At 45.5% G+C, this 27,921-nt stretch overlaps 1 protein-coding gene and 1 long non-coding RNA gene across 5 annotated transcripts in view; one reads left to right on the plus strand and one right to left on the minus strand.

Moving 5' to 3' along the window:
* Positions 1-834: 834 nt before the first annotated feature.
* LOC141994071 (uncharacterized) lies at positions 835-18,049 on the minus strand. 3 transcript variants are annotated; one of them, XR_012641013.1, is made up of 7 exons: positions 17,790-18,049; positions 14,556-14,695; positions 6,390-6,458; positions 5,868-5,950; positions 3,933-4,108; positions 2,712-2,768; positions 835-2,428 (listed from the first exon to the last, which is right to left on the minus strand). It is a non-coding gene; the product is annotated as an uncharacterized LOC141994071 (long non-coding RNA). The 3 variants fall into 3 exon arrangements; XR_012641015.1 differs by lacking the exon at positions 3,933-4,108 and having other exon boundaries at positions 17,838-18,049; XR_012641014.1 differs by lacking the exons at positions 2,712-2,768; positions 3,933-4,108 and having other exon boundaries at positions 17,838-18,049.
* A 227-nt stretch (positions 18,050-18,276) lies between these two features.
* Positions 18,277-27,921, plus strand: part of PCCB (propionyl-CoA carboxylase subunit beta) — an 85,499-nt gene continuing 75,854 nt past the window's right edge. The window contains exons 1-2 of one of the 2 annotated variants that reach the window (XM_074964077.1): positions 18,277-18,466; positions 26,039-26,158. In XM_074964077.1, the coding sequence (XP_074820178.1) occupies positions 18,299-18,466; positions 26,039-26,158 (288 nt within the window). In that variant the 5' untranslated portion in view covers positions 18,277-18,298. The remainder of the gene's footprint in view (positions 18,467-26,038; positions 26,159-27,921) is intronic. The other variant, XM_074964078.1, reaches the window with a different exon arrangement.

Raw genomic sequence — 27,921 nt, forward strand, 5'->3', positions numbered from 1 at the left:
TGTGATTCAACATGGCTATACAATCTAGCTCATGATGCTACTCACCCATACCCTGACCCCACCTCAGGGACCACTCTTATAACAGTATCTTCACCCTAGAGGTGGACTTTCTTCTACAAAGGGGAGCAATAGAACCCATTACAGTGACTTACCAGGGTGCATGGTTCTATTCCATGCAGGGTGGATTTGATTTAAATCAATTTGATTTAAATCACTAGTCAGGAAGACTCGATTTAATCATGGATTTCTACATAAAAGTGCATTCTTGTTAGTTGTTATAACCTTAATACATACTCTTCATAACACAGAGATAGATGTAGGTTTCATTTTTAGAAGGTACACACTATACATTTTCAAGTGATTTATTTTGAAAACTTTTCAGATTAGTTTTACAGCGATATCAGAAAATGAGTGATTGTTTGGTTATTTCATTTACCAAAGGTTAGTTCACCTCCCAATGACTTCATAAATATCTCCAATTCATCAGGTTAATCATTAATATTTGGAAGGTTTTCTTGCCATGCTGTATGAGGAGGAGAACATCACCAGACAGACATTTAAATTGTTTTATTTAAGTAGAACAACAACATTATGTATTCCGGATTTTTTTCTTCAATAGCAGACATAATATTTTAACAAAACAAGGATATGAATTTTTTAATTTAGTTAAACCTGATATTAAACAACTTGAATGTTTGTTTTTGTTAAAATTGTTTTTAACTAAAATAGTTAAATGAAATATTTTTTTTTTTAAATTTAATCGACTGTGTCAGCCAGGTCAACATGAGGAACTTAAACTATTGGCTTCTACAGCTAACGCAGTCGTCTTCACCTTCATTTTCCTGTTTGTTCATAATCTGGAAAAGAAAAACAAGCTTTCTTGCTTTTTCAGGTCCCAAAAGATTTCTCAATTTGTAATGAATTAGTCCAAAGGAACAACATATTCTTTTTACACCAGCAGAAGAAGCTACTGTTGTTAAAAGTGAGATTATCACTTCAACAGTCTGAATCCAAGTACATAAGTGACTTCCACCAGTTCACTGCTGTGACTTTCTTTAAAACATCATCAGCAAACATATAGTTCTTGAATGGTTCACCCTTAGCTCTGAAGTTTATTATAGTTAGCATTATGGAGGGATGATTGCTGGATGTCCCTGTCATAGCCAACTCCTCTTCTTCAGCAGTTAAGGTTTGACCCTGGTACCGAGTATTGAGATTATTTGCAAGAAAAAGAGCTGGAGATCGTGCTTGTCCCATTCGTTTTTTTAATGCTTGTGATTTAACTCTGTCATTGCATATTTCTCTTTTTAAGATCTCACTCAGTTTGTTCCAGATTTCAACAGCATCAGCAATAAAACAGCGATTTCCCTGCATTTTGTTCAAGGCTACAGAAACAGGCTTCAGGTACTCAGCATGTGTTCAACATTTCTCTTAAGCCCAATGTTGAGAACTTGGGCTGTGACGGTGCCATCTATTTTTTCACAGTTTTGTTTTCACAAACTGTCATCAGATTAGGCCAGTTCTTGATACAGTGCTCAAAACAGTCCGCTACTGAGTTCCATCGCACGTCTTGTGGGAGAGTTAGCTTGGTTCCTCCCACTTTTTTCAGAGCAGCTGCTGCAAAGTGGTTGATATGGAAGTATTTTGCAATTTCAACAACATTAGCCTTTATTTCTGGAACACTGAAGTCTTTGGCTAGGAGGTTCATCAAATGAGCACTGCAACCGTATGTTATCAGCTTGCAACTCTCTTCTAAATAATTTCTTCTCATCTTGGATACATTTTCAGCATTGTCTCTGATCAAGCTGCGTAGTAGACATATGAATTTTTTTTCAGTTTGTTATAGCTTTTCCTGCTACTTCTTGTAAGTATTCTGCTGTGTGTGCATTTCCTGGTGTATCAATTGTTTCTGTAAGGAAGACATTCCCTTTTTCTGTTGTCACACAAGCACATACAACAGGATCATTGTGGACATTGCTCCACCCATCAAGACTCAGGTTAACAATTTCACCCTCCAGACCTTTTGCACACTGCTCAATTTCTCTTTCGTGCACTTTATCCAGCAATATGCTGCGACATCTGCTCTGTTGGGTGGACTGTATCCTGGTCTTAATGACTGAACCATGTTAATGAACTGTGGGTTCTCAATCATGGAAAGGAGAGTTTCTTGCATAAACAAACTGGGCAATTTTTTCATCAATTACCTCTTTTTGTAATCTGCTGGTTCTTATCACAAACATATCTGTGGTTGTTTCTGGATGATAGAGATTTTTTAATCTTTTTGGTACAGGTGATATACTGTGGGTATGTGACATACATGATATGACTGAAACACTATCATTGGCAGATAACTCTGAAACTATAGAAAATGATGGTGATCTTGAAGGTGGATAGTCTTCAGAATCCTGTATGTTGAGGATGGATTCTCCTAAACAAAATAAGTCAATGTAGTTATTCAATTATTATTACCATACTGCTTATTTAGTATTGCTCACTGCATTCACTGACACTCAGTACTACTTTAAAGGTGAAATTGTAAAAGGAAGATCTGCCTATTTCAGCTATTTATTTTTTATCACAACTGCATCTGAAATGATAGTACCATCGAGTAACAACTATATTTTTTGTTCAAACATGAGAATTCAAGACTAGTCCAGAACGAAGACAGGCAGTCCTTAAGCAAGAAGTATGAAATAAAAAAGTTTACCGACCTAAAGATCCTGCATGTTCAGACATGTTCCTTTCACCATCTTCAAGGCAGCTTCCTCCTGAGAAAGAACATTTCTCATGTTGTTGTTTCATTCAGGCAACCAGCCCTTGTATTTCTTTGTTGCACTGTTTGCATTTTGCACACATGCTCGTCTTACCCACAGGTAGAGGAACTTCATTAAAATATTCCCAAACTGGGTCTCTCTTACGGCCTGCTGCCATTACAGGTTTTCCCTTCTAGTGGGAGAATGGTATGGTAGATCTCAAATCAATGAAGACTTCACTGAGAAAGACCTCAAGACTTCTGAAATATGCTGCTCAAACAGTTTCACTTTTGTTTCTACTGCCTGTCCCTCTCTTCTCACATTTATCTCCAGACTTCTCCTCGTCCAGATCTGTTCCGCCCCCAACAATCTTCTATTCATTGAACTTTTTGAAACTTTGCACTTTTAGAGAGAGGTAAGGGATTGACTCTGTGTACACACATTTGCAGAGGGACAATAGGGTTGAGGTCTGTTATTTCTCACCTCTATATAGTATTTATTTATTTATTTAAAATCATTTTCCTGTTCACAAGGATGTTATCTCTGGAGACACAAATCCACAGTTTGAGAATGGCAAAACTAAGCATCTCTGATGGTATCTTCCAGACTGAGCACTGAGTCCCATTGGGTAGATAGAAAGATTAACCTAAATAATCTATACAGATGCCCCTGGAACCCCAAAAGATTGGGTCCCTAATCCATGAACTATTGGAACTCATTTACAAAACTTTTCTTAAACATTACATGAATATATTGTCTCATACTATAGAATTAGAATTTATAATCCCTATTCCATGATGAGAGATCTTTGAGCTATAATGTATCTTAATTAAAATGATCTTTAGATTGTTTTTTCCCCTCAAAAAGCATTTTATCAAAAAAATCCGATTTTTTTTTAAATCATTGATTTTTATCCACCCTGATTCCATGTATTTCCTTGTACCCAAGAAGAAGGGCGGATGGAGACCAGTCTTCGACCTGCGTCATCCCAATCAGTTCATATGCAAGCCCAAGTTTCATATGGTCCCTTTAGCAGCCATCATACCATCACTGGAAAGAGGCACATTGTTTAGGCTCTTGATATGCAGAATGCCTGTTTTCACACAGACATCCATCCAACCGACAGCAGGTTCCTAAGATTTGCTGTAGGCCATCAACAGTTCCATTACAGGGTCTTACCATTCGGACTCACCACTGCTCCGTGGGTCTTCACCAAAGTTTTCTCTGTAGTGGAGGCCCAGCTCCAACGTCAGGGGGTCCCTATATTCCCCTAACTTGATGACTGTCTGCTCGCAGCATGATCCACAAGGGAGGCTCCAGCCTTGACTTCCATACTGCTAGGACTCCTCTCCTCCCTAAGGGCAAGTGTAAATGTTGAAAAATCGGAGCCCACATAAATGGGATCTTGGCACAAGCCTATCTACCAAGGGACAAGCTCCAGATGTGACAAGAGCTGATTGCCAAGATGGTCACCAGTCCTTCTGTTAAAGTCCAGACTTGCCTTTCCTTTCTTGGCCACATAGTGACATGCACGTACATCACCACCTTTGCTCGTCTTCTCCTTCACTGTCTCCAGCTGTGGCTCCAGAGGCTCTGTTCTCCCTCACTACATACCATGGACCACCCATTGACCATTTCCCCAGAGGTACTCTCCTCCCTCAGTTGGTGGATGGACCCAAATCAGGTCTGCACTGGAGTATCTTTCCTTCCATCCTCCCTGAGCATGACTATCATCATGGGCGCCTCACTCCCCGTATGGGGCACCCACATGGACAGGCACATAACACAAGGGACTTGGATCGCTTGGGAATCCAGGATGCACATCAACATTCTGGAGCTACAGGCGGTGCAGAAAGCGTGCTGCATGTTTTTCTCATACCCCCACTCCCATCATGTTCTGGTCATGTCAGATAATGCAACCACTGTTTATTACATCAACAAACAAGGGGACACGTGGTCACTAATGCTTTGTGCAGAATCAGTTTGTCTATACTAGGATTGATGAATCATCCACAAGGTCCTGTTGTCAGCAGCTTATCTTCTGGGGACTCAGAATGTGCTTGCATAGTCTCTGAGCTGGAAATTTGTGGCCAACCAGAAATGGGATCTTCACGACAACATTGTCAGCAATGTTTTTACACGATGGGGGACTCCAGCCAGGGACCTTTTTGCCTCCCACACCAACAGCAAATGCATCAGGTACTGCTCAAAGGAGGCCTTGACACCTGTTCCCAAGGTGAAGCCCCCGTCATCCACTGGTTGGACCAGACCAATTATTCTTTTCCCCTGCTACTGCTCCTGACATGTGTCCTCCACAAGATCAGGTGGGAGAGAGCCGCGGTTATTCTCATCGCCCATTTTTTACCTCACCAATTCTGTTTTCCCCTCCTTCTCTGCCTGTCAGCGGCTCCCCCGCTTCTGCTGCCGACATTCCCGGAATTGCTCCAGCAATGCATCAGCAAGATCAGGCATCCTGATCCACAGACATTTCACCTCAGAGTTTGGGTTTTGAATGGACATCTTCGCTAGAATGGGAATGTTCATCGGCAGTACAAGACATCCTTTCAAGAAGCAGGAAAGTAGCAGGCATTCCTATTGGCCTAAGTGTAAATATTTCACTTCCTTGGCCCTACAAAGGGGTCTTGCCCCTGAGGACATGGACGTTCCCGTTCTTTTGGACTACCTTCTGTCCCTGAAGATGTCAGGACTCCTCTTCAAGTCCATCAAAGTGCACATAGCGGCTATTAGTGATTTCCACCCACCTGTGGAAGGGCACTTTGTGTTTACACATCCATTGACAGGTTTTGGAAGGCCCTCCTTTGCACCGATCTACCCATTCAACCTGTCACCCCCCAGTGGGACTTCAACCTCATCCTCTCAATCTTAATGAATTCACCCTTTGAGTCTTTGGCCTAATACTCGCTCTCTCTCCTTTCCATGAAGGTTGCCTTCTTGGTAGCTATTACTTCCGCGAAAAGGGTAGGCAAACTGAGGGTCATAATGGCAGACACCCCCCCTTTATCATATTTCATAAGGATGTTTCCTTGCATCTGCACCCCAAGTTTCTGCCAAAGGTTGTATCCCACTTTCTTCTGAACCAACCCATACTCTTACCTGCTTTCTTCCCAAAACCTCATGCACCAGTGGAGGAATAGCACCTTCAATCCCTCAATGTCTGCAGGGCCTTGGCCTTCTACCTGCAGAGGATAAGACCATTCAGAAAGTCTCCTAGAGTATCACTATAGCTGAAAGGATTAAGGGACAAACAATTTCCACACAGTGGATTTCTAAGTGGATGTCAGGGTGCATTACGCTCTGCTATCAGTTGTCAGAACAGTCTCCCCTCCTTGGGATATGAGCCTACTCCACGAGAGTGCAAGCATCAGCTATGGCTGTGCTTCATGATGTACCACTTTCAGACACATGTAGGGCAGCCACATAGAGCTTGGTACATATTTTGCTCTTTATGCCTTTTGTGCAAGACTCTGCGACAGATGCCTCGTTTGGCATGGCGGTCCTCCATTTGATGTTTTCGTCATCTTCCTTGCAACCTACTCTTAGTTAGGACTGCTTGTTAATCACCCCAGTGGAATACAATAGGGACCATCATTCCAAGAAGAGGAGGAGGTTAATTACCTGTAACTGGAGATTCTTCAAGATGTGTGGTCCCTTTCTTCCCGCCTTCCCCTCTCCTGCGGATCTGTTCTATTTGTGGTGGAGAAGGAACAGAGGACTCGGTCAATTCACCCCACCCTTATTACCGCAAATGAAACCATGAAAAAAGGGCACATGCACAGACCCATGGATAGTACTACTATAAAATTCTCTGGCTCCGGATGCAATGGCACATGTGTATACCCTCAGTGGAATATAGATAGGGACCACATATCTTGAAGGACCAGTAACTTCCTCTTTTCTGTGCCCCCAAGTGATCAGCAAAGGGACAATCATGCTAGTAACATTAATTTTCCACAGTGCAGGGCAGGCACAACCAAATGATGAAAGGGTTGCCCAAGGCTTTTGTTTTTTTCCCACATTCGCCTCCCTATACAATCTCCCATCATCAAAAAAAAAAAAAAAAACCCACCATCTCCCCATTTTCCTTTTCTGGGGCTCCCTCTAGAACACATCCATGTATGTTCTCTAGAGTGGGATCTATCCTTTTTTCAAAGGCAAAATGCTGGCAGCTGATATCTGAGACAGCTTCTTTAGTCACAGAGGTCATCTCCTTCCCCCCACCCCAAAGGCATGCTGCTTTTCTCTGCCATGCAGGAGCTAGCCTTAGTCCCTGGAAACGCATTGTTTCCTTCTGCTGCATAAGAGTTAGAGAGACCTTCCCTTCTCCCCTCAGCAGTTTCTTGAACTTTATCACTCCCCTCTGGAATCCCAGCACAATATTCCCTTTTGCTACAGATTACCACATTAATAGCCTTAGCCATATGCAAAAAATCATCCCAATGAGCATTTAAATGGGGATACTATCCAGCACCCCCTACTGATACCTTCCGAATCTCCCCATTCCACATACATCTTGGCTAAAGGAACAGGAATCTTATGTCCTCCCACGGCCAGATCCTCCACTTCTTGGTCAAGTAACATGTCAGTCTTTTGGACCATGCTTCCCTTGACCAGAGAGATCTGGGCTCCGGTGTGTCTCCATCCTATTCACTCCTTGTTATTTATTCTGGCAACTTTAATAAATTCCATATATACTCCTGTAAGGGCAGTCCTCATCAGGTGAACTGTAGGTACCTCTAGGGCTTCTGTGCATTAATATGGGTTGGACGGGGCTTAGTTCTTTTTAGCTCAGGGCCTTGATTTCTCAGGTACTGAGTGGGGTTATACTGGAACCACCTTTTTAGATCCTTTTCCTTCACACGAGGTTTGCAATAAGTATTTCCAGGTGAGGAACCATTCTCGGGGAGAGAGTGCTTAGGCTTCCAACCACCCTGCTTCTTCCTGGGGTAAAAACAGGATTCCCCCAGTCCTTTACACTGGGTTTGTAGCCCTCCTTCTGTGGTTTCCTCTCATTAGATATCTGGGCTTGCACAAAGGAATCAGCGAGGGTGGCCATTGCTTGCACAGAATTTAAAGCAAATTATGAGTTTTCAAATGATACCTTACAAGACATGCTTTGTACAAACGTTATTACAATAGTATGTAGGTTGTGAGTACAGGGGTGTATTCTATCACATTCGGGCACTGGGAAGTCCTTCCATGATAGTGGTCGCTTTCTGTGATGCTTTGATCTGGTCCTTCAGTCCCATTCTTCAGTTTAGGGGCCAATATTTCTCCAGTTTGGGCCCACATTTGCTTAAGTCTTCTATACACTTCTACATAACAAATTACTTATCTTTATCCAATTGGCTATTAACTCCTTGAGTTTTTTGTAAGCCGTACATTATGCATGTGCAAGCTTCAATTACCAACTTCTCCAATTTTTCCCTGGTGGGTTTGCAGTTTCTTGGTCATGTCATTTTTATGTCACCCTGCTCTGGGCCTTCCCAGGGGGGAAAAAAAAAAGTGGGGGAGGGGCAGGAGGGGACGACAGATATGGTTGTTGTGACAGGTTTGTGTTTTTAACCTCAAAATTTGCAGCACATTACGTTACCTTTGTTCTGTTAGCAAGAATATTATTTTAAGCACATCAACAATTTTATGTAAAATAAGTTGCAAAACAAACAAAACACACACACACACACACACACACTTATTCCAGCAAGGCCTTGGCCTAAGTATTACCTCACCTGTGGTATAGGTAATATACCATTACTCATTAACTACCCATAATTACATATCATTTGGAGAGCATGCCATGATTCTTTAATGTCAACATTTCTTACTTTCTTTAAATATGGGGTTTTCATTCAAAGATCAAGTTTCTTTGTGAATCATTACAAAGAAAAGTCATGAGAAACTTTCCTGTGAATGCATTTTGGTGGGTGTCTTGATTTTAGAGACTTGCTATTTAGTTGATTTTAATGGTAACCCAACATCCACCCTCCCCCGCAACACGCTTGGAAATATATTTGCAAAGGTGTCACTTATTTTACATGCTGTAAAAATGGTACATTCTAACACTAGTTTCCTTTTTAGTTTCTTTAGCAATCTTTTAACATACACTTTATTTTACAGCACATTATAAGCATTACTACAATTATCAACATTTGTATACAAAATAATAGCTTAAAACTAAATGGCACAGCTGGATATTGTCCAATTGTATTTATTTGATTTCACCAGCTAACTGGCTTTAATAGTTGTTATATTTGATTATTAATAAATAATAAAACATCAATTGAACTGATTAACTGAACATACCTTCTGTTAAGGTTCTCTCCCCACTTTGAACTCTGCCAGGAAATTAGTTTCCGAATCTGTAAGGATATCAGAGGGCCAACCTACCCTGGCAAAAATGTGTGTTAATGCCTGGCACACACTTCTAGCCCTGGTGTTGCTTAGAGCTACTACTTCTCGCCATTGGGTGGCAAAATCCATGAAAGTCAGTATGTACTGCTTTCCTTTGGTGTCTTTTTTGGGAAAGGAGCCAGAATATCCACAGCTACTTGCTGAAATGGGACCTTAATTATGGGGAGTAGCTGGAGAGGGGCTTTGACCTGGTCTTGGGGTTTTCCCACAATTTGGCACACCTTACAAGACTGGACATAGGTAGAAACATCCTTGCCCATTTCCTCCCAGTGGAACGACTTCCCCAAACAGTCTTTGGTCCTGTTCACCCCAGCATGGCCACTAGGATGATCATGGGCTACGCTCAAGAGTTTTACCTGATACTTAGTTGGAACTACCAACTGTCTCTGAGGATGCCAGTTTTCCTGGTGCCCACCAGAAAGAGTTTTCTTGTATAAAAGTCCTCTTTCTACAACAAACCGGGATTGATTAGAAGAGCTGAGAGGTGGTGGGTTGCTCCGTACCGCCGTCCAAGCACCCTGGAGGCTTTTATTTGCTTCCTGTTTGGTCTGGAACTGTTTCCTTGATGCTGGAGACATCAGTTCCTCACTGGATTGTGGACTTGGGCTTGGTCCCTCTGGAAGCAATGTAGGTGATGGGGCAGTTTCCGTTGACTGTGAACCGCTCTTCACTGGTGCACTATGTTGTAATTCAGGCTCTGGCTGAGCCTCTTGCATAGGTTAATTTGCTGCTGCCAGTGCAGGCTCAGTGTTACCCTCTGGCGTTGGAGCTGTAGACGGGGTTGCAACCACTGGACTCAGTGCTGGCAATATTCTTGACAGTATATTTAATACCTTGATGGCTGCCAGTGCGTATATCATGACACATAAATAAAAGCGATTTTATATTTCTCTGGTACAATCCAAAATCATTGATCACTGGGTTTGGCTACCCAGACTGAGTCTCCATCACGGGGTTGTACAATCATTAAGGGACCTCCTTTCTATTCTTTTGAATCTCTGTCTGGGCTCAATTTAGCTTGGTTTTACAATCTGGCCAAATCAATATTCCCCTGTTCAGGTGTAACAGCCCCAATGGGCATCTCAGGCTGTAGCATTTTCCACAGAGAAGCATCCACAGATGTTGTCTTGGCTTCCAACTCAGCCTCTGAGTTCCAGCATGCTGTGGGGGAATTTTTCACCTGTGCCTTTACCTTTACTACAGCCAGCGGGGCAGCCTTAGCTCTTTTAGTTGCCAGATTTTTTTATATGTAATATTTTGTAGTGGGAAAGCATACAGGAGCTTGGCTTGTTTAGCCTAACTAAAAGAAGGTTGAGGGGAGAAATGATTGCTCTCTCTAAATATATCAGAGGGATAAATGCCGGAGAGGGAGAGGAATTATTTAAGCTCAGTACCAATGTGGACACAAGAACAAATGGATATAAACTGGCCACTGGGAAGTTTAGACTTGAAATTAGATGAAGGTTTCTAACCATCACAGGAGTGAAGTTTTGGAATAGCCTTCCAAGGGAAGCAGTGGGGGCAAAAGATCTATCTGGCTTTAAGATTAAACTCGATAAGTTTATGGAGGAGATGGTATGATGGGATAACATGATTTTGGTAATTAAATATTCATGGTAAATAGGCCTAATGGCCTACGATGGAATGTCAGATGGGGTGGGGATCTGAGTTACCCAGGAAAGAATTTTCTGTAGTATCTGGCAGGTGAATCTTGCCCATATGCTCAGGGTTTAGCTGATCGCCATATTTGGGGTTGGGAAGAAATTTTCCTCCAGAGCAGATTGGAAGAGGCCCTGGAGGTTTTTCGCCTTCCTCTGTAGCATGGGGCACAGGTCACTTGCTGGAGGATTCTCTGCTCCTTGAAGTCTTTAAAGCACGATTTGAGGACTTCAATAGCTCAGGCATAGGTGAGAGGTTTTTCGCAGGAGTGGGTGGGTGAAATTCTGTGGCCTGCGTTGTGCAGGAGGTCAGACTAGATGATCATAATGGTCCCTTCTGACCTTAGTATCTGTGAATCTATGAAGGGTTTACCATACCTAGAGTGAAATCCATGGTAAATCCAATATGGCAATCACTTAGTCAATGCTTTGCACATCCGCAGTATTCAAATGAAGCCAAGCAACCACTTTAGACACAAATATGGGGAATGGTCATAAAGTCACTTTTGTTCTTGGAGATTTGTGAATAAGGAGGTTCTGGCATCAGAGCCTGCAACTCTCAAACTCTCCTTACAGACCACTGAGCTGCAAGCAGAACGAAGCATCTTTGCTGCTACCAAGTGCACTGCCTGGTAATGAGACCACAGTCAGATTCCAGTAAATTACTGGTACGAGGCAAGCAAAAAATTCAACTTCAGTAAGAGAAGTGACCAGAAATGACCATGCATACCAAGAAATAGCAGACAACCTGGCTGCACTGGGAATTCAACAGCACTGGTCACCAGTCTGGGAGTAGAGTAAGCAGCTCAGGAAAGACTACCAGAAAGCCAGGGGTGAGAACACCTCTGGGAACTCCCTGTCATCCTGTCTCTTTTGAGGACTTTGCCTGGGTGCTGGGAACTGCATCAAGCACTGAGCCCCCAGTGGTTTATGATAGCCTGGTCAGCCAGAGTCGTGACCTTCTGACCCCCAAATCTAGTACCAGACCAGAGAGGAGCCAACAGGTGCCTCATAGATCAAGCTAGCAAAGTGACTCTGGGGTTCCAACCAATCCCCGAGGAAGCTGTGCCACTGGAGCAGATGCAGCATGTCCTGGGCCCATACTCGGAGGAGCTGTTTGATGACCCCCTTGGAAGAACAGCCTGCTGCAAAACCAGCAGCAGAAACAGAAAAGGCAGAAAAAGCCCCGAAGGCTGGTAAGTGTTTGGTTCCTTGTTTATTGTTAATGATAATAGTCAAATGGGAGGGATTTCCAGTTTATGACCCATTGCATTTTTTATTACAGGACATAGGTAGTCATGTGTATCTACTAATGGTGGAATGTACCCCAGCATCTTGGCATCACTTTCCACACCACCACCACATGGCATTCAAAATGGAGACCAAGAAACAAACAACTGTTAAACAAGCATTTAACTTTAAAGTTTTGTTAGATACTCGCAAATGCTTAAAGATGTGCTGGGGCGTTAAAAGAAAGAATACTGCCTTCCCCTTTAGTATGCCACAGCATAACAAGCTACCTGTAAACAGTAAACTGTACATGAAGGTTGGGGAAAATGTAGTGAGTGGGTGAGTAAATCAATGTCTGAAATACCCCGGGGGGAGGGGGAGGGAATTGTGTGCAGTATACAAATATATTGGGCGAAGGGGGGTGACTGTCCATGTAGTTCTTTGAGAGTCCATATTGTCAGGTGTGTTTGCATGTAGTCCATAGTATATTTAGTCAGAGCAGGCTGCGCTGTAAGCTATAGGGAGACAGTAAACCGTGTGGATGCTAACACAGCATCCTGTTGATTTCCCCTTTAATTTTGACCCAATCCTGGGTGCTGATAGCTGCAAACTTTTCGCAGAGTAGGAATTCCCAATGGGTAGTCTCATTTCAGGAAAGGGTATATTTTCTGGGCTCTCCTAATCAGGACTGTGGTCCACTCCACTCATAGATGTGCTGCTCAGTCACCATAAGCTTGAAACCTCTGTAGCATAGACAGCTGGCTTGCCACCGGTAGCATGGCATAAAATCTCTTTGGCATTCAGGAAACTCCAGGATTGTCATGTCCCCCAGACTGTGGAATGCCTGAAAGGACTGAGAAACTTTAGGTAGTAAACCATGGCATAGCCCCACTGCCCCTGGCAACAACAGTCTGCAATTTTTAAACATATAGCATTTGTAAATGTCATCTTACCATTATGTGTGCACTCTTTTCACTCTGCTTAACTCAATTATGGCCATGGAGCTTCTAGGAACAGAAGTATTCATCTGAGAACATAGTGAAGCTGAGTTTTACGAAGTATCATTTTTTTGGCCTTGAGATTCCACAGGCACTTTTTTCTGAGGATGCACTCAACTTTTTTTTGAAGTACTGAGACAATGTACTGTTTGATGTCTGCTTTCAGGCACTTCCACCTCTGCCGCCCAGCCAGGGTCCAGCAGGAGCCTCAGATTTTGAACGGTCAAGGAATGGTCAAAGAGGAAGCATTTCTGTAATTAACTCATAGTGGACATCCTGAATGGAGTCAAACAACAGACACAATACTAAAGGGAAAAGGATTCATAGGAGTGGAAAGGCACAGACAGGCTGTAGAGCACACTGATAGATTGTCAGCGCAGCTTCTGGAGCAGGAATGTTGCTTGAGGGAGGAAGATTGAATACAGCACAAAATCCTGTTTGAGCAGCTGCTTGTGCTAATGGCTGCAAGAGTGCAAGCTCCTGCTCCACTCACACCATGTCCTGAGACCACTCCACAGTACCATGTCCTACAACCCAGGAACGCACAGGACAATGCCATAGTTGGGTGGCCCATACAACCGGGACTCAATGCTTGTTGGACAGGGCAAATGTACCCCCAGAAGTCCTCTACCCCTCCGCAACAGCACCCATTGCATGCTACTTGTGCTAGAAAGGAAAAGGAGAACAGGGGGCCAGAGACATGCAAAAATAGGAAACTGGTTTCAGTGTTTTGCACTGTTTCATGTTCGCTATATGCACTTTATTTTATTACTGGTTTTGGTATTCGTTTATTAGTGGTGTTTCATATTGTTCATAAAGAAAGGCTTTTATTTTATTAAGAAAATTTATTACTCCTGGGGGAATTCTGCACAAAAAAATTTAAAAATTCTGCACACAATATTTTAAAATTCTCCATATTTTATTTGTCAAAATAATACAATATAATCACTCCAGTGTCAATTATTTTGGTAATTTATTTCAAAACACCTGTCAACAATACAAACAGCAAAAAACATTCCCCCAGGAGTAAAGTGTTAAAGAAACCCCTACCACAACCCAGTTCCAGTTGGGGGGTGCTCGAGGAAGCTGTGTGGTGCCCCCAGATCCCAGACACCTGCACTCCCATCCCTCCAGACCCCCTGGCACAGACACCCACACCTCCTTCCCCCCACAGTCCAGCCACGGGGCACCTCCCAGCCCAGACACCAGTATCCCCCCTCCCACCAGAGCCCAGCCATGGGGCAGCCCCCTGACACCAGTCCCCACATCCCACAGAGTCCAGCCACGCACGCCCCCCACCTCCTATGCCGCCCCCCCCCCCCCCCCCCCGCCCAGCTGCGGAGTAGCCCCTGGCCCAGACACCAGCCCCCACTCTCCACGGAGCCCAGCCACGGGGCAGCTCCCAGCCCAGACACCAGCACCCTTTACTTCCCCCAATTTCTTTACTCTCCAGCTAGGGGATGTGGTGTGGCCCTGCCCTTCCTCACCTTTTGCGACAGCTGGCTGGGTCTCCCAGACCCTCCCATCCCTGGGAGAATGAAGATCAAACAGCATGCAGCCTCCAGCCCTGTTATAGTCTTGGCCTTCACAACATCTTCTGGCAAAGATTCCACAGGCTGACTGTGCTCTGTGTGAAAAAATACTTCCTTTTGTTTGTTTTTAAACCTGCTGCCTATTAATTTCATTTAGTGACCCCTTGTTCATGTGTTACGAGCAGTAAATAACACTTCCATATTTATTTTCTCCACACCAGTCATGATTTTATAGACCTCTATCGTATTCTCCCTTAGTCGTCTCTTTTCCAAGCTGAAAAGTCCCAATATTATTAATCTCTCCTCATATGGAAACTGTTCCATACCCGTAATCACTTTTGTTGCTCTTTTCTTTACCTCTTCCCATTCCAATATATATTTTTTGAGATGGGGTGACCACATCTGAACACAGTATTAAAGATGTGGGCGTATCATGGATTTATATAGAAGCAATATGATATTTAGTCTTATTATTGATCCCTTTTTTAATGATTCCCAACATTGTTAGCTTTTTTGACTGCCACTGCACGTTGAGTGGATGTTTTCAGAGAACTATCCACAATGACTCCATGTTGACTCTTCCCCAGCAAATCATGTTAATCTGTGTCTGACAATTCTGTTCTTTTTTCAACCAGTTTGCCCACGACTGAAGTTAGGCTTACCAGCCTGTAATTGTCAGTATCATCTCTGGAGCCTTCTTAAAAAATTAGTGTCATATTAGCTATCCTCCAGTCACCTGGTACAGAAGCCGATTTAAATGACAGGTTACATGCAACACTTAGTACTTCTGCAATTTCACATCTGAGTTTCCACCTGGCATTGGCCACTGTCAGAAGACAGGATACTGGGCTCGATGGACCTTTGTTCTGTCCCAGGACGGCAATCCTTAAGTTCTCACTAGCATCTGGTCCTGCTGACTTATTACAAGCTGTCAAGAACACTATCCCCGATAATGTCACGGCTAACCTGGTGGCTGAACTTTGTGACTTTGTCCTTGCACTATGGATGTAGAAGCCCTCTACACCAACATTCCACACAAAGATGGACTACAAGCCGTCAAGAACAATATCCCCGATAATGTCATGGCTAACCTGGTGGCTGAACTTTGTGACTTTGTCCTTACCCATAACTATTTTACATTTGGGGACAATGTATACCTTCAAATCAGCGGCACTGCTATGGGTACCCGCCTGGCCCCACAGTATGCCAACATTTTTATGGCTGACTTAGAACAACACTTCCTCAGCTCTCGTCCCCTAACGCCCCTACTCTACTTGCGCTATATTGATGACATCTTCATCATCTGGACCCATGGAAAAGAAGCTCTTGAGGAATTCCACCATGATTTCAACAATTTCCATCCCACCATCAACCTCAGCCTGGTCCAGTCCACACAAGAGATCCACTTCCTGGACACTACAGTGCTAATAAACGATGGTCACATAAACACCACCCTATACCGGAAACCTACTGACCGCTATTCCTACCTACATGCCTCCAGCTTTCACCCTGACCACACCACACGATCCATTGTCTACAGCCAAGCTCTGCGATACAACCGCATTTGCTCCAACCCCTCAGACAGAGACAAACACCTACAAGATCTCTATCAAGCATTCTTACAACTACAATACCCACCTGCGAAAGTGAAGAAACAGATTGATAGAGCCAGAAGAGTTCCCAGAAGTCGCCTACTACAGGACAAGCCCAACAAAGAAAATAACAGAACGTCACTAGCCGTCACCTTCAGCCCCCAACTAAAACCCCTCCAACGCATTATCAAGGATCTACAACCTATCCTGAAGGATGACCCAACACTCTCACAAATCTTGGGAGACAGGCCAGTCCTTGCCTACAGACAGCCCCCCAACCTGAAGCGAATACGCACCAGCAACCACATACCACACAACAGAACCACTAACCCAGGAACCTATCCTTGCAACAAAGCCCGTTGCCAACTGTGCCCACATATCTATTCAGGGGACACCATCACAGGGCCTAATAACATCAGCCACACTATCAGAGGTTCGTTCACCTGCACATCTACCAATGTGATATATGCCATCATGTGCTAGCAATGCCCCTCTGCCATGTACATTGGTCAAACTGGACAGTCTCTACGTAAAAGAATAAATGGACACAAATCAGATGTCAAGAATTATAACATTCAAAAACCAGTCGGAGAACACTTCAATCTCTCTGGTCACGCGACTACAGACATGAAAGTTGCGATATTACAACAGAAAAACTTCAAATCCAGACTCCAGAGAGAGACTGCTGAATTGGAATTCATTTGCAAATTGGATACAATTAACTTAGGTTACCTTGCATAATGACTTAGCCACTCCCAGTCTCTATTCAAGCCTATTTCCCCTTGTTTTCCTAACCCCTCCCCTTCCTCAGACGTTCTTGTTAAACCCTGGATTTGTGCTGGAAATGGCCCACCTTGATTATCATACACATTGTAAGGAGAGTGATCACTTTAGATAAGCTATTACCAACAGGAGAGTGGGTTTGTTTGGGGGAGATGGGAGGAGGACCTGGATTTGTGCTGGAAATGGCCCACCTTGATTATCATAAAAAGAAAAGGAGTACTTGTAGCACCTTAGAGACTAACCAATTTATTTGAGCGTAAGCTTTCGTGAGCTACAGCTCACTTCATCGGATGAAGTGAGCTGTAGCTCACGAAAGCTTATGCTCAAATAAATTGGTTAGTCTCTAAGGTGCCACAAGTACTCCTTTTCTTTTTGTTTAGTTTATGAATTTGTTCCAAAATCACTTCTGGGACAGTTTAGTTTATCAATTTGTTCCAACGCCTCAATCTGGGACGGTTCCTCAGATTTATCACCTAAAAAGAATGGCTCAGGTTTGGGAATCTCCCTCAGATATATCCTAGAAAAGCTCCAGGCCCAGTTTGGTCCTTGCCCCAGCGCATGCAGCCTAGCAGCCCCAAGAGCCCTGGCCTCCGAAGGCGGCCGCTGTGGAGAAGGGAATCCCCAGAGCCCTGACTCCAGCTGCGGGGGAGGCCGGTGCTCTGGGGGCTGCCAGGCTTCCCGGGGGGAGGCAGCTGCCTTTGCAACACTGGCAGGTTTCCAGCATAAACTTGCTTGTGTTTTGGCAACAGTCTTGTGGCCTCTGCAGTAAGTTAGGCGAAGGCCCGGGAGTAGCTGCAAAGCTTCCCTCCCTCACCGAGAGACGCTGGGCCAATAAAAGTTATTCCCTCAGCCGCCTGCTCGCCTGTAAATTTGCTCCAGCAAATCAGCCTTTCCCCGCCAAACGGAGCGTATCCGACCGGCTCCCTCGCCCTTCACGGCAGCGCCAGCGGCCACCGCGCCGAGCGGCTGGGCAACAAGCGGCCGCACGTCACAAATCCCCAGCGTCCCGCCTGGCCGACCGCCGACCGCGGGGCGCTGGCGGGCAAGGGAGTGCGGGGCTGGCCCGGCCACAGCGGCGCTAGGGAGCCGGGACAGGCCCGCTCTCACTGGCGGGCTCGCCAGGGTTGCAGGCTGGGACTCAGCGTGGCCGGCGGCCCGAGCGAGGCCGGCTGTCAGCAGCGCCGCCCGCCCCGTCCCTCGTGGAGGCCACGACCGGGCTGCTGCGGCCTTCCCTGGAGCCGAGCCGGGGGCGGGGCCGCGCGGCCTGTCAGACGCCAGGCCGCCCACAGGCCCCTGCGCACGCGCCGTGCTGCTCGCCCAGCCATGGCCGCGCTACGGCTCCTGCGGCGGCTCCTGCCGGTCTCGGGGACGCGGCTGGTCCGGCCCCGCTCGGCCGGTGCCCCCAGCTCCGTGCCTGAGCGCATCGCCGAGAAGCGTCGCGCCGCGCTGCTGGGGGGCGGCCAGGCCCGCATCGATGCGCAGCACAAACGGGTGAGCACTTCGGCCGGCCTGGCCTCCCCCGACACAGGCGTGTCCCCGCCACCCCGCGCCTCTCCCTGATCCCCGCCGGTACCCCTGGCCCGGACACCCGCCCCTCCCCCGCGCCAGGCTCCGATCCCGCCCCTCCCCCCGGTGCCTGACCCTGATCCCCGCCGGTACCCCTGGCCCGACACTAGCCCCCGCCGCCAGCATCGCCCCTCCCCACCCTGGTCCTTACCTGATCCCCGGTAGGGTGACCACACAGGAAGTTTATAAATCGGGACAGGTATGGGGGGTAATAGGGGCCTATATAAGACAAAGCCTTGAATATCGTACTGTCCCTATAAAAATGGGACATTTGGTCACCCTGATCCCTGATGATACCCCCTGGCCCTGACCCTAGCCCCTCTGCCAGCATCGCCTCCACCCATGCCTGACCCCGATCCTGTCCCTCTTCCACGCTCCCTTCCTCCCCCAGCACCTGACCCTGGTCCCTGACAATACCCCCTAGCCCCTGACAGCAGCCTTCTTCTCCAGCCCCTGATTCTGGCCTCCCCTTCCGGACCCTGAGAACAACCCCACTCTTATATCCCCCTGTCTTCCCCTGATCCCAACTCTTTCCTCCCCCGATCTGGCCCCTGACACTGGCCCACCCCTGAGACTGCTTCCCCTCCCACCAGCCCCTGACACCACCAACCCCAGAGACTGATTCGCCCCCAATTCCTTCCCAGTCTCCTTACCCTACCCCCCACCACCTCTCCCGGACACTGACACCCCTCCCCCCCTCAGTACAGACACTGACCCCTGCAGCCACCTCCTGATGGCTGTGACCCCTCCCTGCACTGATTCCATCACCCACTAACCCACCAGGCACCCAGCCCTGACCTTCTCTGGGACCAATGACCTGCCCCTGTATGACCTGAACCCTCTATCCTCAGCTTGGCAGTGTCCCCATGGGGCTGGCACCCCTATCCCTGCCAATGGGGTCTGGGTGATTGTCTCTCTCCTAGCAGGATGGGCTATGGGGGGATGAGTCTCCACTTGCTCTCAATGGAAGAGGCGCTAGCAGGGGGCTGAGTTATCAATGGACTGCCTGCCATTATGTCCCCAACCCACGTTTTTATTAAAGAATTGTAGCAGCACTCTCTCCAAACATAAGACTGCAGAGGTCAATGCATGCAATGTGAAGGACACAAATAGTCAGATTTGCATTAAGGAGCACATTCCACAGGCAGCCCTGTTCTTAAGTAACCCTAAAGTTGCCAGCACAATTTTGTTTGACCTTAACAGATTGTTTCTATTAGGAACATTATTTTTGTTGGTACGATCAATAGTTGTTCAAAACAGGTTTCACTGTACATATTCTGCTGCTGGAGGTCTTCGATGAGTTACCCTGCTGGACCTGTGTTTCTGGGTACCAGCCACTATGACATACCAGGGCACAATCCAGACTAATGAGTAGCTGTTTCACCCCTGGACTGTAACCTGGAGTGCCCTTTACAATGTGTTGCTGCTTGTAGCCTTCAACCTGGACTGCCAACAAACAACCTCCAGCATGGAAATCACTCTCAGCTACGTCTATGTATGTGTGCTGCAGCCAGCCAGCCGACTAGCCACACTCTGGCTCTTACCAGCCTTGATTATGTTGCAGGGTGACCCCACTACATCACCAGTCCCAGATCTTCCCACAGAAATGTTTGTCCTGTACTGCCCAGTCCTCTCCTGAAATCTGTTATTCCTTGAAGGGAACACAGAACCTAAGTTGAGACTTCACAGTTGATGAGTCTTCTCAGACTTGGTTCCCTTTCTCCAGGAATGTCTCAGGCCCCATGAGCAGCATGCAGAAAACCACTTTCTTGGATGTACTCGTGCCCACGTATACTTAACACTGGGTTGCCTCATGGGAGCATCTAATCTGATCTATGGATACTGGGAGCCACAGACTTGGATGGCTGAATTTTTTAGTTTTAGCCACATCATTGAAGAGAGGCCAAACCATGTTCATGAGGCAGGCCATCAGAATGGTCATAAATGTCTTGAAGTGCACACACCTTTTCTTGTACAGATTATACTATATGTTCCTCTCTGCTCCGAGAAATCGGAGATCTGATCTCATTAAACTCTGTGCAATCTTTAGTGGTATTTTTCACCCATATAACCTAATCTGCCTTTCCAGTGTAATTATAGCCAGGAATGATGGAATCCCATTGATTATTTTGTTTCTCATTCTACCATATTTCAATATTGTTCATTGTGTCTCAGTGGTCTTCTACTGTCAAGCATTCCATTTTACCTGTGTTTGATTTTAAGTTGTGTAGACATTTATTGTTTTATTTTTGACCATGTACCTATTTTACCAAACTCCTTAGCTTGCCACCGTTTTCAGAATTTACCCATTCCTGCTTCAGTTCAGCTGTAATTTCTGGTCAGTCCTTTACTGGGTGCAGAGCTACATTTGTATTACCGACAACCCTAACCAGATCCCCTTGTCTATCTTGTGTCCTCATCGGCTGTCTCTCAATACAAGGATGATATCTGCCAGGGTGAAAAGTCATTGATGAGACTTAAGATGGCTGAGGAGTCCAATTCATGCTTTATAGGTATTTCCACATATGTGACAAGTGATTGCTTTGAAAGAGCACAACTGCTGGCTAGGATGCTATAGCTTTTCCTTCCTCCTCTGCTGTTTCTCAGCCTCTTGAGCAAGGCGATTGTCTTCAAAACCGGATGAGGGTTGATGTGTGATGCAGTACCACTGCAATCTGTTGCCAGTCAGCTCTTCCCAATTCATGATCACTGCCTCCTTTCTTCAGATATACTTTCAGGGTGTTCTTGCAGCATTTTCTCTGTCCCCACAATGGGTTCTCTTATCATGGCTAAGTTGAGAAAAGAGGTTGTGCTTCAGGAGACAAGTGTCAGCCATCTGCACACAATGACCAGCCCAGTGAAGTTGATGTTTCATACTCTTCGCCTCAACACTGGTGATGTTAGCTGCAGAGAGAACACTGGCATTGGTGCGATGGTCTTCCCATCTGACACTGAGAAGCCTCCTAAGGTAGCAGTGTTGGTACCACTCCAGATGCTTAAGATGGCTTCGGTATGTCACCCATGTCTTGCACCCATAAAGAAGAGTGGGGATGACTACTGCATTGTAGACCAGGATCTTAGTTTCCATCCGCAGATCTCTGTCAATAAAGACATAATGGAGCAACGTTCCAAAGATATGCTGGCACAACAGATCCTATGTTCAATCTCCACATCAAGATTGGCTATCTGGGCTCAACGTTTTCCAGGGGTTCACCACTAATGACAGTTTGTGGGAGAATGGGGGCAACTTGTGCTGGGGCAGGCTGGTGGAGCACCTTAGTCTTCCGAGTATTGAGGGAAAGTCCCAGGCTATGATAGGTGCCTGAGAAGAGATCTAAGTGGGTTGCAAGTCAGCCTTAGTGTGTGCGAGGATAGCACAGTCATCCCCATACTGAAGGACAGTAATAATAGTCCTGGTGACTTTAGTTTGAGAATGAAGACATCGCAAATTGAAAAGCAGGCCATCCATGCAATACTCATCCCATCATAGAGTAGCCTGAGAACATGAATGAAGTTCAGTGAACTACTGAACCTAGTCAGCACCTTTGATAATGCTTCACGATTGATTGAATCAAAGGCCTTAGATCAATAAATGCCATAAAGAATGGCTGGTGTCGTTCTCTACACTTCTCTTGGATCTGTTGTGCAAAAAAACCATGTTGGTGGTGCCCCATGACAGTCTGAAACCACATTGGGACTCCTGAAGGACGTCTTCGGCAAGAAGGAGGAGACAGTTCAAAAGGATGCGAGCAAGGATCTTCCTGGCAGTGGAGAAGAGGGCAGTACCTTGGTAATTCCCGTACATTGGCTTGTCCCCTCTATCTTGTGTACTGTTGAGTTGATGTGGTTGTGGGGGGAGGGGCTTCAGGCCCAACAAGGGATAAAATGTTAATAATAGGCACCCACTGTGGAACTGGAAGCATGCCAGGGAATGCTACCCGTAGAAGCCCTATGCCTACTCCTTTTTGCTCACAGACAGTTGCTGCTTGATTTCAGAGATGGATTCTTGCATGCTAAGTCTGTATTTTTATCTAATCAGAACAAATCACAAGGATTGTCCTCCCCTCATCCAGTTAGTCAGCTGGACTTGCTCGCAGACCTGAGAAAAACCTACATTCTTGGAACTAGTCTATTTAACTTTCCAGGAGGCTAATTCAGGTCACACTGAACACCCGTTGTTTCATGTTCTCTGTGCATATAAATCTCCCCACTGTATTTTCCACTGTATGCATCCGATGAAGTGAGCTGTAGCTCACAAAAGCTTATGCTCAAATAAATCTGTTAGTCTCTAAGGTGCCACAAGTCCTCCTTTTCTTTTTACTTGGACAATACTGATTGGTACAAATCTTGTCCCAAACTTTGCTTTGGTAAATCCTCTCATTTTCCTCCTCAGAGGATCTAGCTCAGGGTCTCAAAGTCCCGGTCCACAGGCCATCTGCAGCCTGAGAACCTCCCCACTGCAGCCTGCAGAGGAGAGACACACGCAGCCACACTGCTGGCAATGTCTGCTGCAGGCGCCTCCCCCCACAGCTCCCATTGGCTGCGAGAGAGGGACAGAGATACCATCTCTAGTCGCCGGGCAGAGTCAGCCATGGAGTCAGCATCATTAGTTGCTGGGCAGCATCAGCCATGGAGGCAACGTCACTTTTTTCCACAATGAATATAAACAAGTCAAAATACCGAACACAACTATCTGATGCACACCTTGCTGCAATCCTGAAGGTTTCAACTGCTCAGTCACTGAGGCCAAACATCAACAAACTGACAGAACTGAAGTGTTGCCAGGTGTTTGAAATAAAAAATACAATATAAACAAGAGGAGGGGGTCTCCACCCACAAGAGAAAGTCTATTTAAGCCCGTGGGAGACCCCATTTTGTCTTCAGCTGGCTAAGGAGATAGCCTCTCCACCCCACAAGGATACCTGAAAGAAACTGGAACAAAGGACTGTAACTAAAGGGGGTGTGAGTGATTGCTGGACCCAGATTAGAAGGAGATTCGTCTGTAAAAGGAAACTTACTGGAACTGACAGGTTTCAGAGTAGAACCCGTGTTAGTCTGTATCCGCAAAAAGAAAAGGAGGACTTGTGGCACCTTAGAGACGAACAAATTTATCTGAGCATAAGCTTTTGTGAGCTACAGCTCACTTCATCGGATGCATGGTTTTGTCTGCATTCAGTTTTATTAGACATAGTCTTATGGGTTTTATTTTATTTTGCTTGATAATTCACTTTGTTCTGTCTGTTACTACTTGGATCCTTGGATCTGTCTGTTACACTTAAATCCTACTTTCTGTAATTAATAAAATCACTTTCTACTTATTAATTAACCCAGACTTGGTGTGGCAAACAGCTGTGCATATCTCTCTATCAGTGTTATAGAGGGTGAACAATTTATACAGGTTAAAGCGGATTTATTTAGGGTTTGGACCCCATTGGGAGTTGGGCATCTGAGTGTCAAGGACAGGAACACTTCTGTAAGCTGCTTTCAGTTAAGCCTACAGCTGTTAGGGGACAGGGTTCAGACCTGGGTCTGGGGTTGCAGCAGGCTAGTGGGTCTGGCTCAAACCAGTCAGGGCACTGAAGTCCTACGCTGACAGGGCAGGAAAGCAGGAGCAGAAGTAGTCTTGGCACATCAGGTGGCAGCTCCCAAGGGGTTTCTGTGATCCAACCCCTCACACCTCCATGTTATCCCTTTACCCTGATACCAAAACTGAGAAACCCACTTGCTTTGCTTATCTCTGGGAAAGAACACTCTAGACCAGTAGATTAAAGAGTCAACAACATGAAATACTATTTTGAATGTTCACATGATTTTTCTTTTTTCATGTATCAATTTAAGAAATCAAAGGTGATAGCCCTGGTCTACACTCAGGGCTGTCCCTAGGGGGATCCGGGGCCTGGGGCGGAAGTGATGGATTCATCTCTTCCAGGGCCTACTGCACTGGCCAACTGCACCAGCCCATAGGGCCCAGAGCAGTCGCCCTGATTCACCCTACCCAAGGGACGGCTCTGTCTACACTACAGACTTATCTCAGTAGAACTGCATGACTCTGGGGTGTGGAAAATCCACATCCCTGAGCGACACAGTTATGCTTACCTAACTCCCAGGTAGACAGACAATTGGCAGGCTTCTCCCATCGACATAGCTACCGCCTCTTGGGGAGGTGGTGTACCTACACAAATGGGAGAAGCTCTCCTGTTATAGGTAGCATCTTCACTAAGCGCTACAGCATCACTGTAAATGTAGACAAGCCCATGTAGTGTGCCTTTATGCTAATACTCTGGGGCCAAGGTTTTCAAAAATCTGCAACTGCTGGGTGCTTAGCACTTTTGATTTAAAAAAAAACAATCAGTCACTTGTTTAGGAGCAAAGTTACAAAAGTACAAGACTTAACTTTAGGCTCCTTGTAACAGGGAACACCTCTTGAGTGCCTCCTGCCTCTGCATCTGGTAGTGCAGGTCTTTTCCTGCTCCTGGTGGCCCCTGCACGTTGTCAGCTTTGCTAGGCACATCTTTAGCAGTTCAGCCCTCCAGCCAAGTCACACAGTCATAATGAATGAACTCCTTCCAGGGTAGCGCAGAGTTCAAACTGTCCTCCGTCACCAGGGTGTTCAGCCCTGTCTCTGGGCCCTTTAAATCCCACCCTTCCCTCAGGCTTCTGAAAAAGCTTTGTCCTCTTCTCAGCACTTAGGCCATTTTCCCAGTGGCCAGTTGGGCAACCCAGGCCCACCCACTATTCCTTGTCCAACCCAGGGACCCTATAAACAGCAGCTATATACTGTTTCCTTTGATTGGGGGGAAAAAAGAGCTTCACAATAATTGATAACTACCTGGCATTGTTACTGAGCAATGGACCTCAGTACACCTGAACAGCTTATTGGACTGTACCAGCCTGTCAAAAGCCTTGAATATACTAATGCCAAAAGGAGGAGAGGGATAAAGAGCAAAGGTCTGTCTGAAATCCAGAGATGAGCCATCTAATTCTTTCTCTCTGTCTTTTTGTTTTCCTCTTTTGTTTGTTCCAGTGTCCAACATTGTTATTGTGATAAATGGTTTGAATTGGGTTAGTTGTGAAAGGATTACTTCCATGTGCTTTCTGCCATTAGAAAAATAATCCTAACATCAAAATAAACTGCTCAGAGTAAACAAAAACAGTCATCATACCACGCAGCTTTTTAACAGGACCTCTCAAGGACCACCCACCACCTCTGTCTTGATGTTCCTTCTCGTGATAATGGGATTCCCTTTTCAGCTGTTTTCTGTTTCCAGTTTGTTTTGCATTGTGTTTGCCTTAACTGATATCGTGATTTCTTTCCTTATTTTAAATATTGTGGGGAAGGGGTCAAGCACCTGCTTAGTGAAACAAATATGGGGATGCTTCTGGACTCTTTGATAAATATTAATCCCCACGTGTTTTCTTTTAATTGTATTAAGTTGTGCCTTTCCAGGATGTTTAACCAAATGATGGTCCTGTTAAATGTCGTTTGCTGCATTTCAGGGAAAGCTGACAGCAAGGGAGCGAATTCTTCTGTTGCTGGACCCTGGCAGTTTTGTTGAGTATGACATGTTCGTGGAACACAGATGTGCAGACTTTGGGATGGAGTCTGATCAGAATAAGGTATTTCTGTTCAGTCTCTCTCTTGATCTTTTAATCCTTATGGTGATAAATTGTTCTCCTTATCTAGTGAGGACAGGACAAGAATTAAAGGGCTTCAATTGCAGCAAGGGAGATTTAGGTTAGACATTAGGAAAACTTCCTAAATCTAAAGGTAGATAAGCACTGGAACAAATTACCTAGGGAGATTGTGGAATCTCTGTCATTGGAGGTTTTAAGAACAGGTCAGACAAACACCTCTCAGGGGTGTTCTAGATAATACATAGTCCTGCCTCAGTGTACGGGACTGGGGTAGATGACCTATCAAGTTCCCTTTCAGTCCTACAGTTCTGTGGTTCTTAGGATTCTGTGCTGTAGCCCAGTGGCTCTCAATCTTTCCAGTCTACTGTACTCCTTTCAGGAGCCTGATTTGTCTTGCATACCCCAAGTTTCACCTCTGTCAAGGTCCCTCCCCCACTCTGAACTCTAGGGTACAGATGTGGGGACCTGCATGAAAAACCTCCTAAGCTTATCTTTACCAGCTTAGGTCAAAACTTCCCCAAGGTACAAAATATTCCACCCTTTTGTCCTTGGATTGGCCGCTACCACCAAACAAATACTGGTTACTGGGGAAGAGCTGTTTGGACACGTCTTTCCCCCCAAAATACTTCCCAAAACCTTGCACCCCACTTCCTGGACAAGGTTTGGTAAAAAGCCTCACCAATTTGCCTAGGTGACTACAGACCCAGACCCTTGGATCTTAAGAACAATGAACAATCCTCCCAACACTTGCACCCCCCCCCTTTCCAGGGAAATGTTGGATAAAAAGCCTCACCAATTTGCATAGATGACCACAGACCCAAACCCTTGGATCTGAGAACAATGAAAAAGCATTCAGTTTTCTTACAAAAAGACTTTTAATAGAAATAGAAGTAAATAGAAATAAAAAAAAAAATCCCCCCTGTAAAATCAGGATGGTAAATACCGTACAGGGTAATTAGATTCAAAACATAGAGAACCCCTCTAGGCAAAAAACCTTAAGTTACAAAAAAGATACACAGACAGAAATAGTTATTCTATTCAGCACAATTCTTTTCTCAGCCATTTAAAGAAATCATAATCTAATACGTACCTAGCTAGATTACTTACTAAAAGTTCTAAGGCTTCATTCCTGGTCTATCCCCGGCAGAGACAAAATATAGACAGACACACATACCCTTTGTTTCTCTCCCTCCTACCAGCTTTTGAAAGTGTCTTGTCTCCTCATTGGTCATTTTGGTCAGGTGCCAGCGAGGTTACCTTTAGCTTCTTAACCCTTTACAGGTGAGAGGAGATTTCCTCTGGCCAGGAGGGATTTTAAAGGGGTTTACCCTTCCCTTTATATTTATGACACGCCCCCCAAATCTCAGCTAGGGTGAAACACTGGCTGGGATTTCTTCCTGGAGCTCTAGGAAAAACAGAGTTAATAAGACACATGCATCTCTAAATATACTACCAAGTACATAAAGACTAACAATATTTTCCACATCTCAAGGATGATTTTAACCAGTTGATTCTGGGAAACTTTCACGTGAGAGTGCATCAGCCACTTTGTTAGAAGCTCCTGAGATGTGTTGGATGTCGAAATCAAAATCTTGGAGAGCTAAACTCCACCGAAGAAGTTTTTTGTTAGTTTCTTTGACGGTGTGAAGCCACTTCAGTGCAGCATGGTCGGTTTGCAGGTGGAAACGCCGTCCCCAAACATATGGGCGTAGCTTTTCCAGAGCGTAGACAATGGCGTAACATTC

This window comes from Natator depressus, chromosome 9, assembly GCF_965152275.1.
Source record: "Natator depressus isolate rNatDep1 chromosome 9, rNatDep2.hap1, whole genome shotgun sequence".
NCBI classification, from domain to species: Eukaryota; Metazoa; Chordata; order Testudines; family Cheloniidae; genus Natator; species Natator depressus.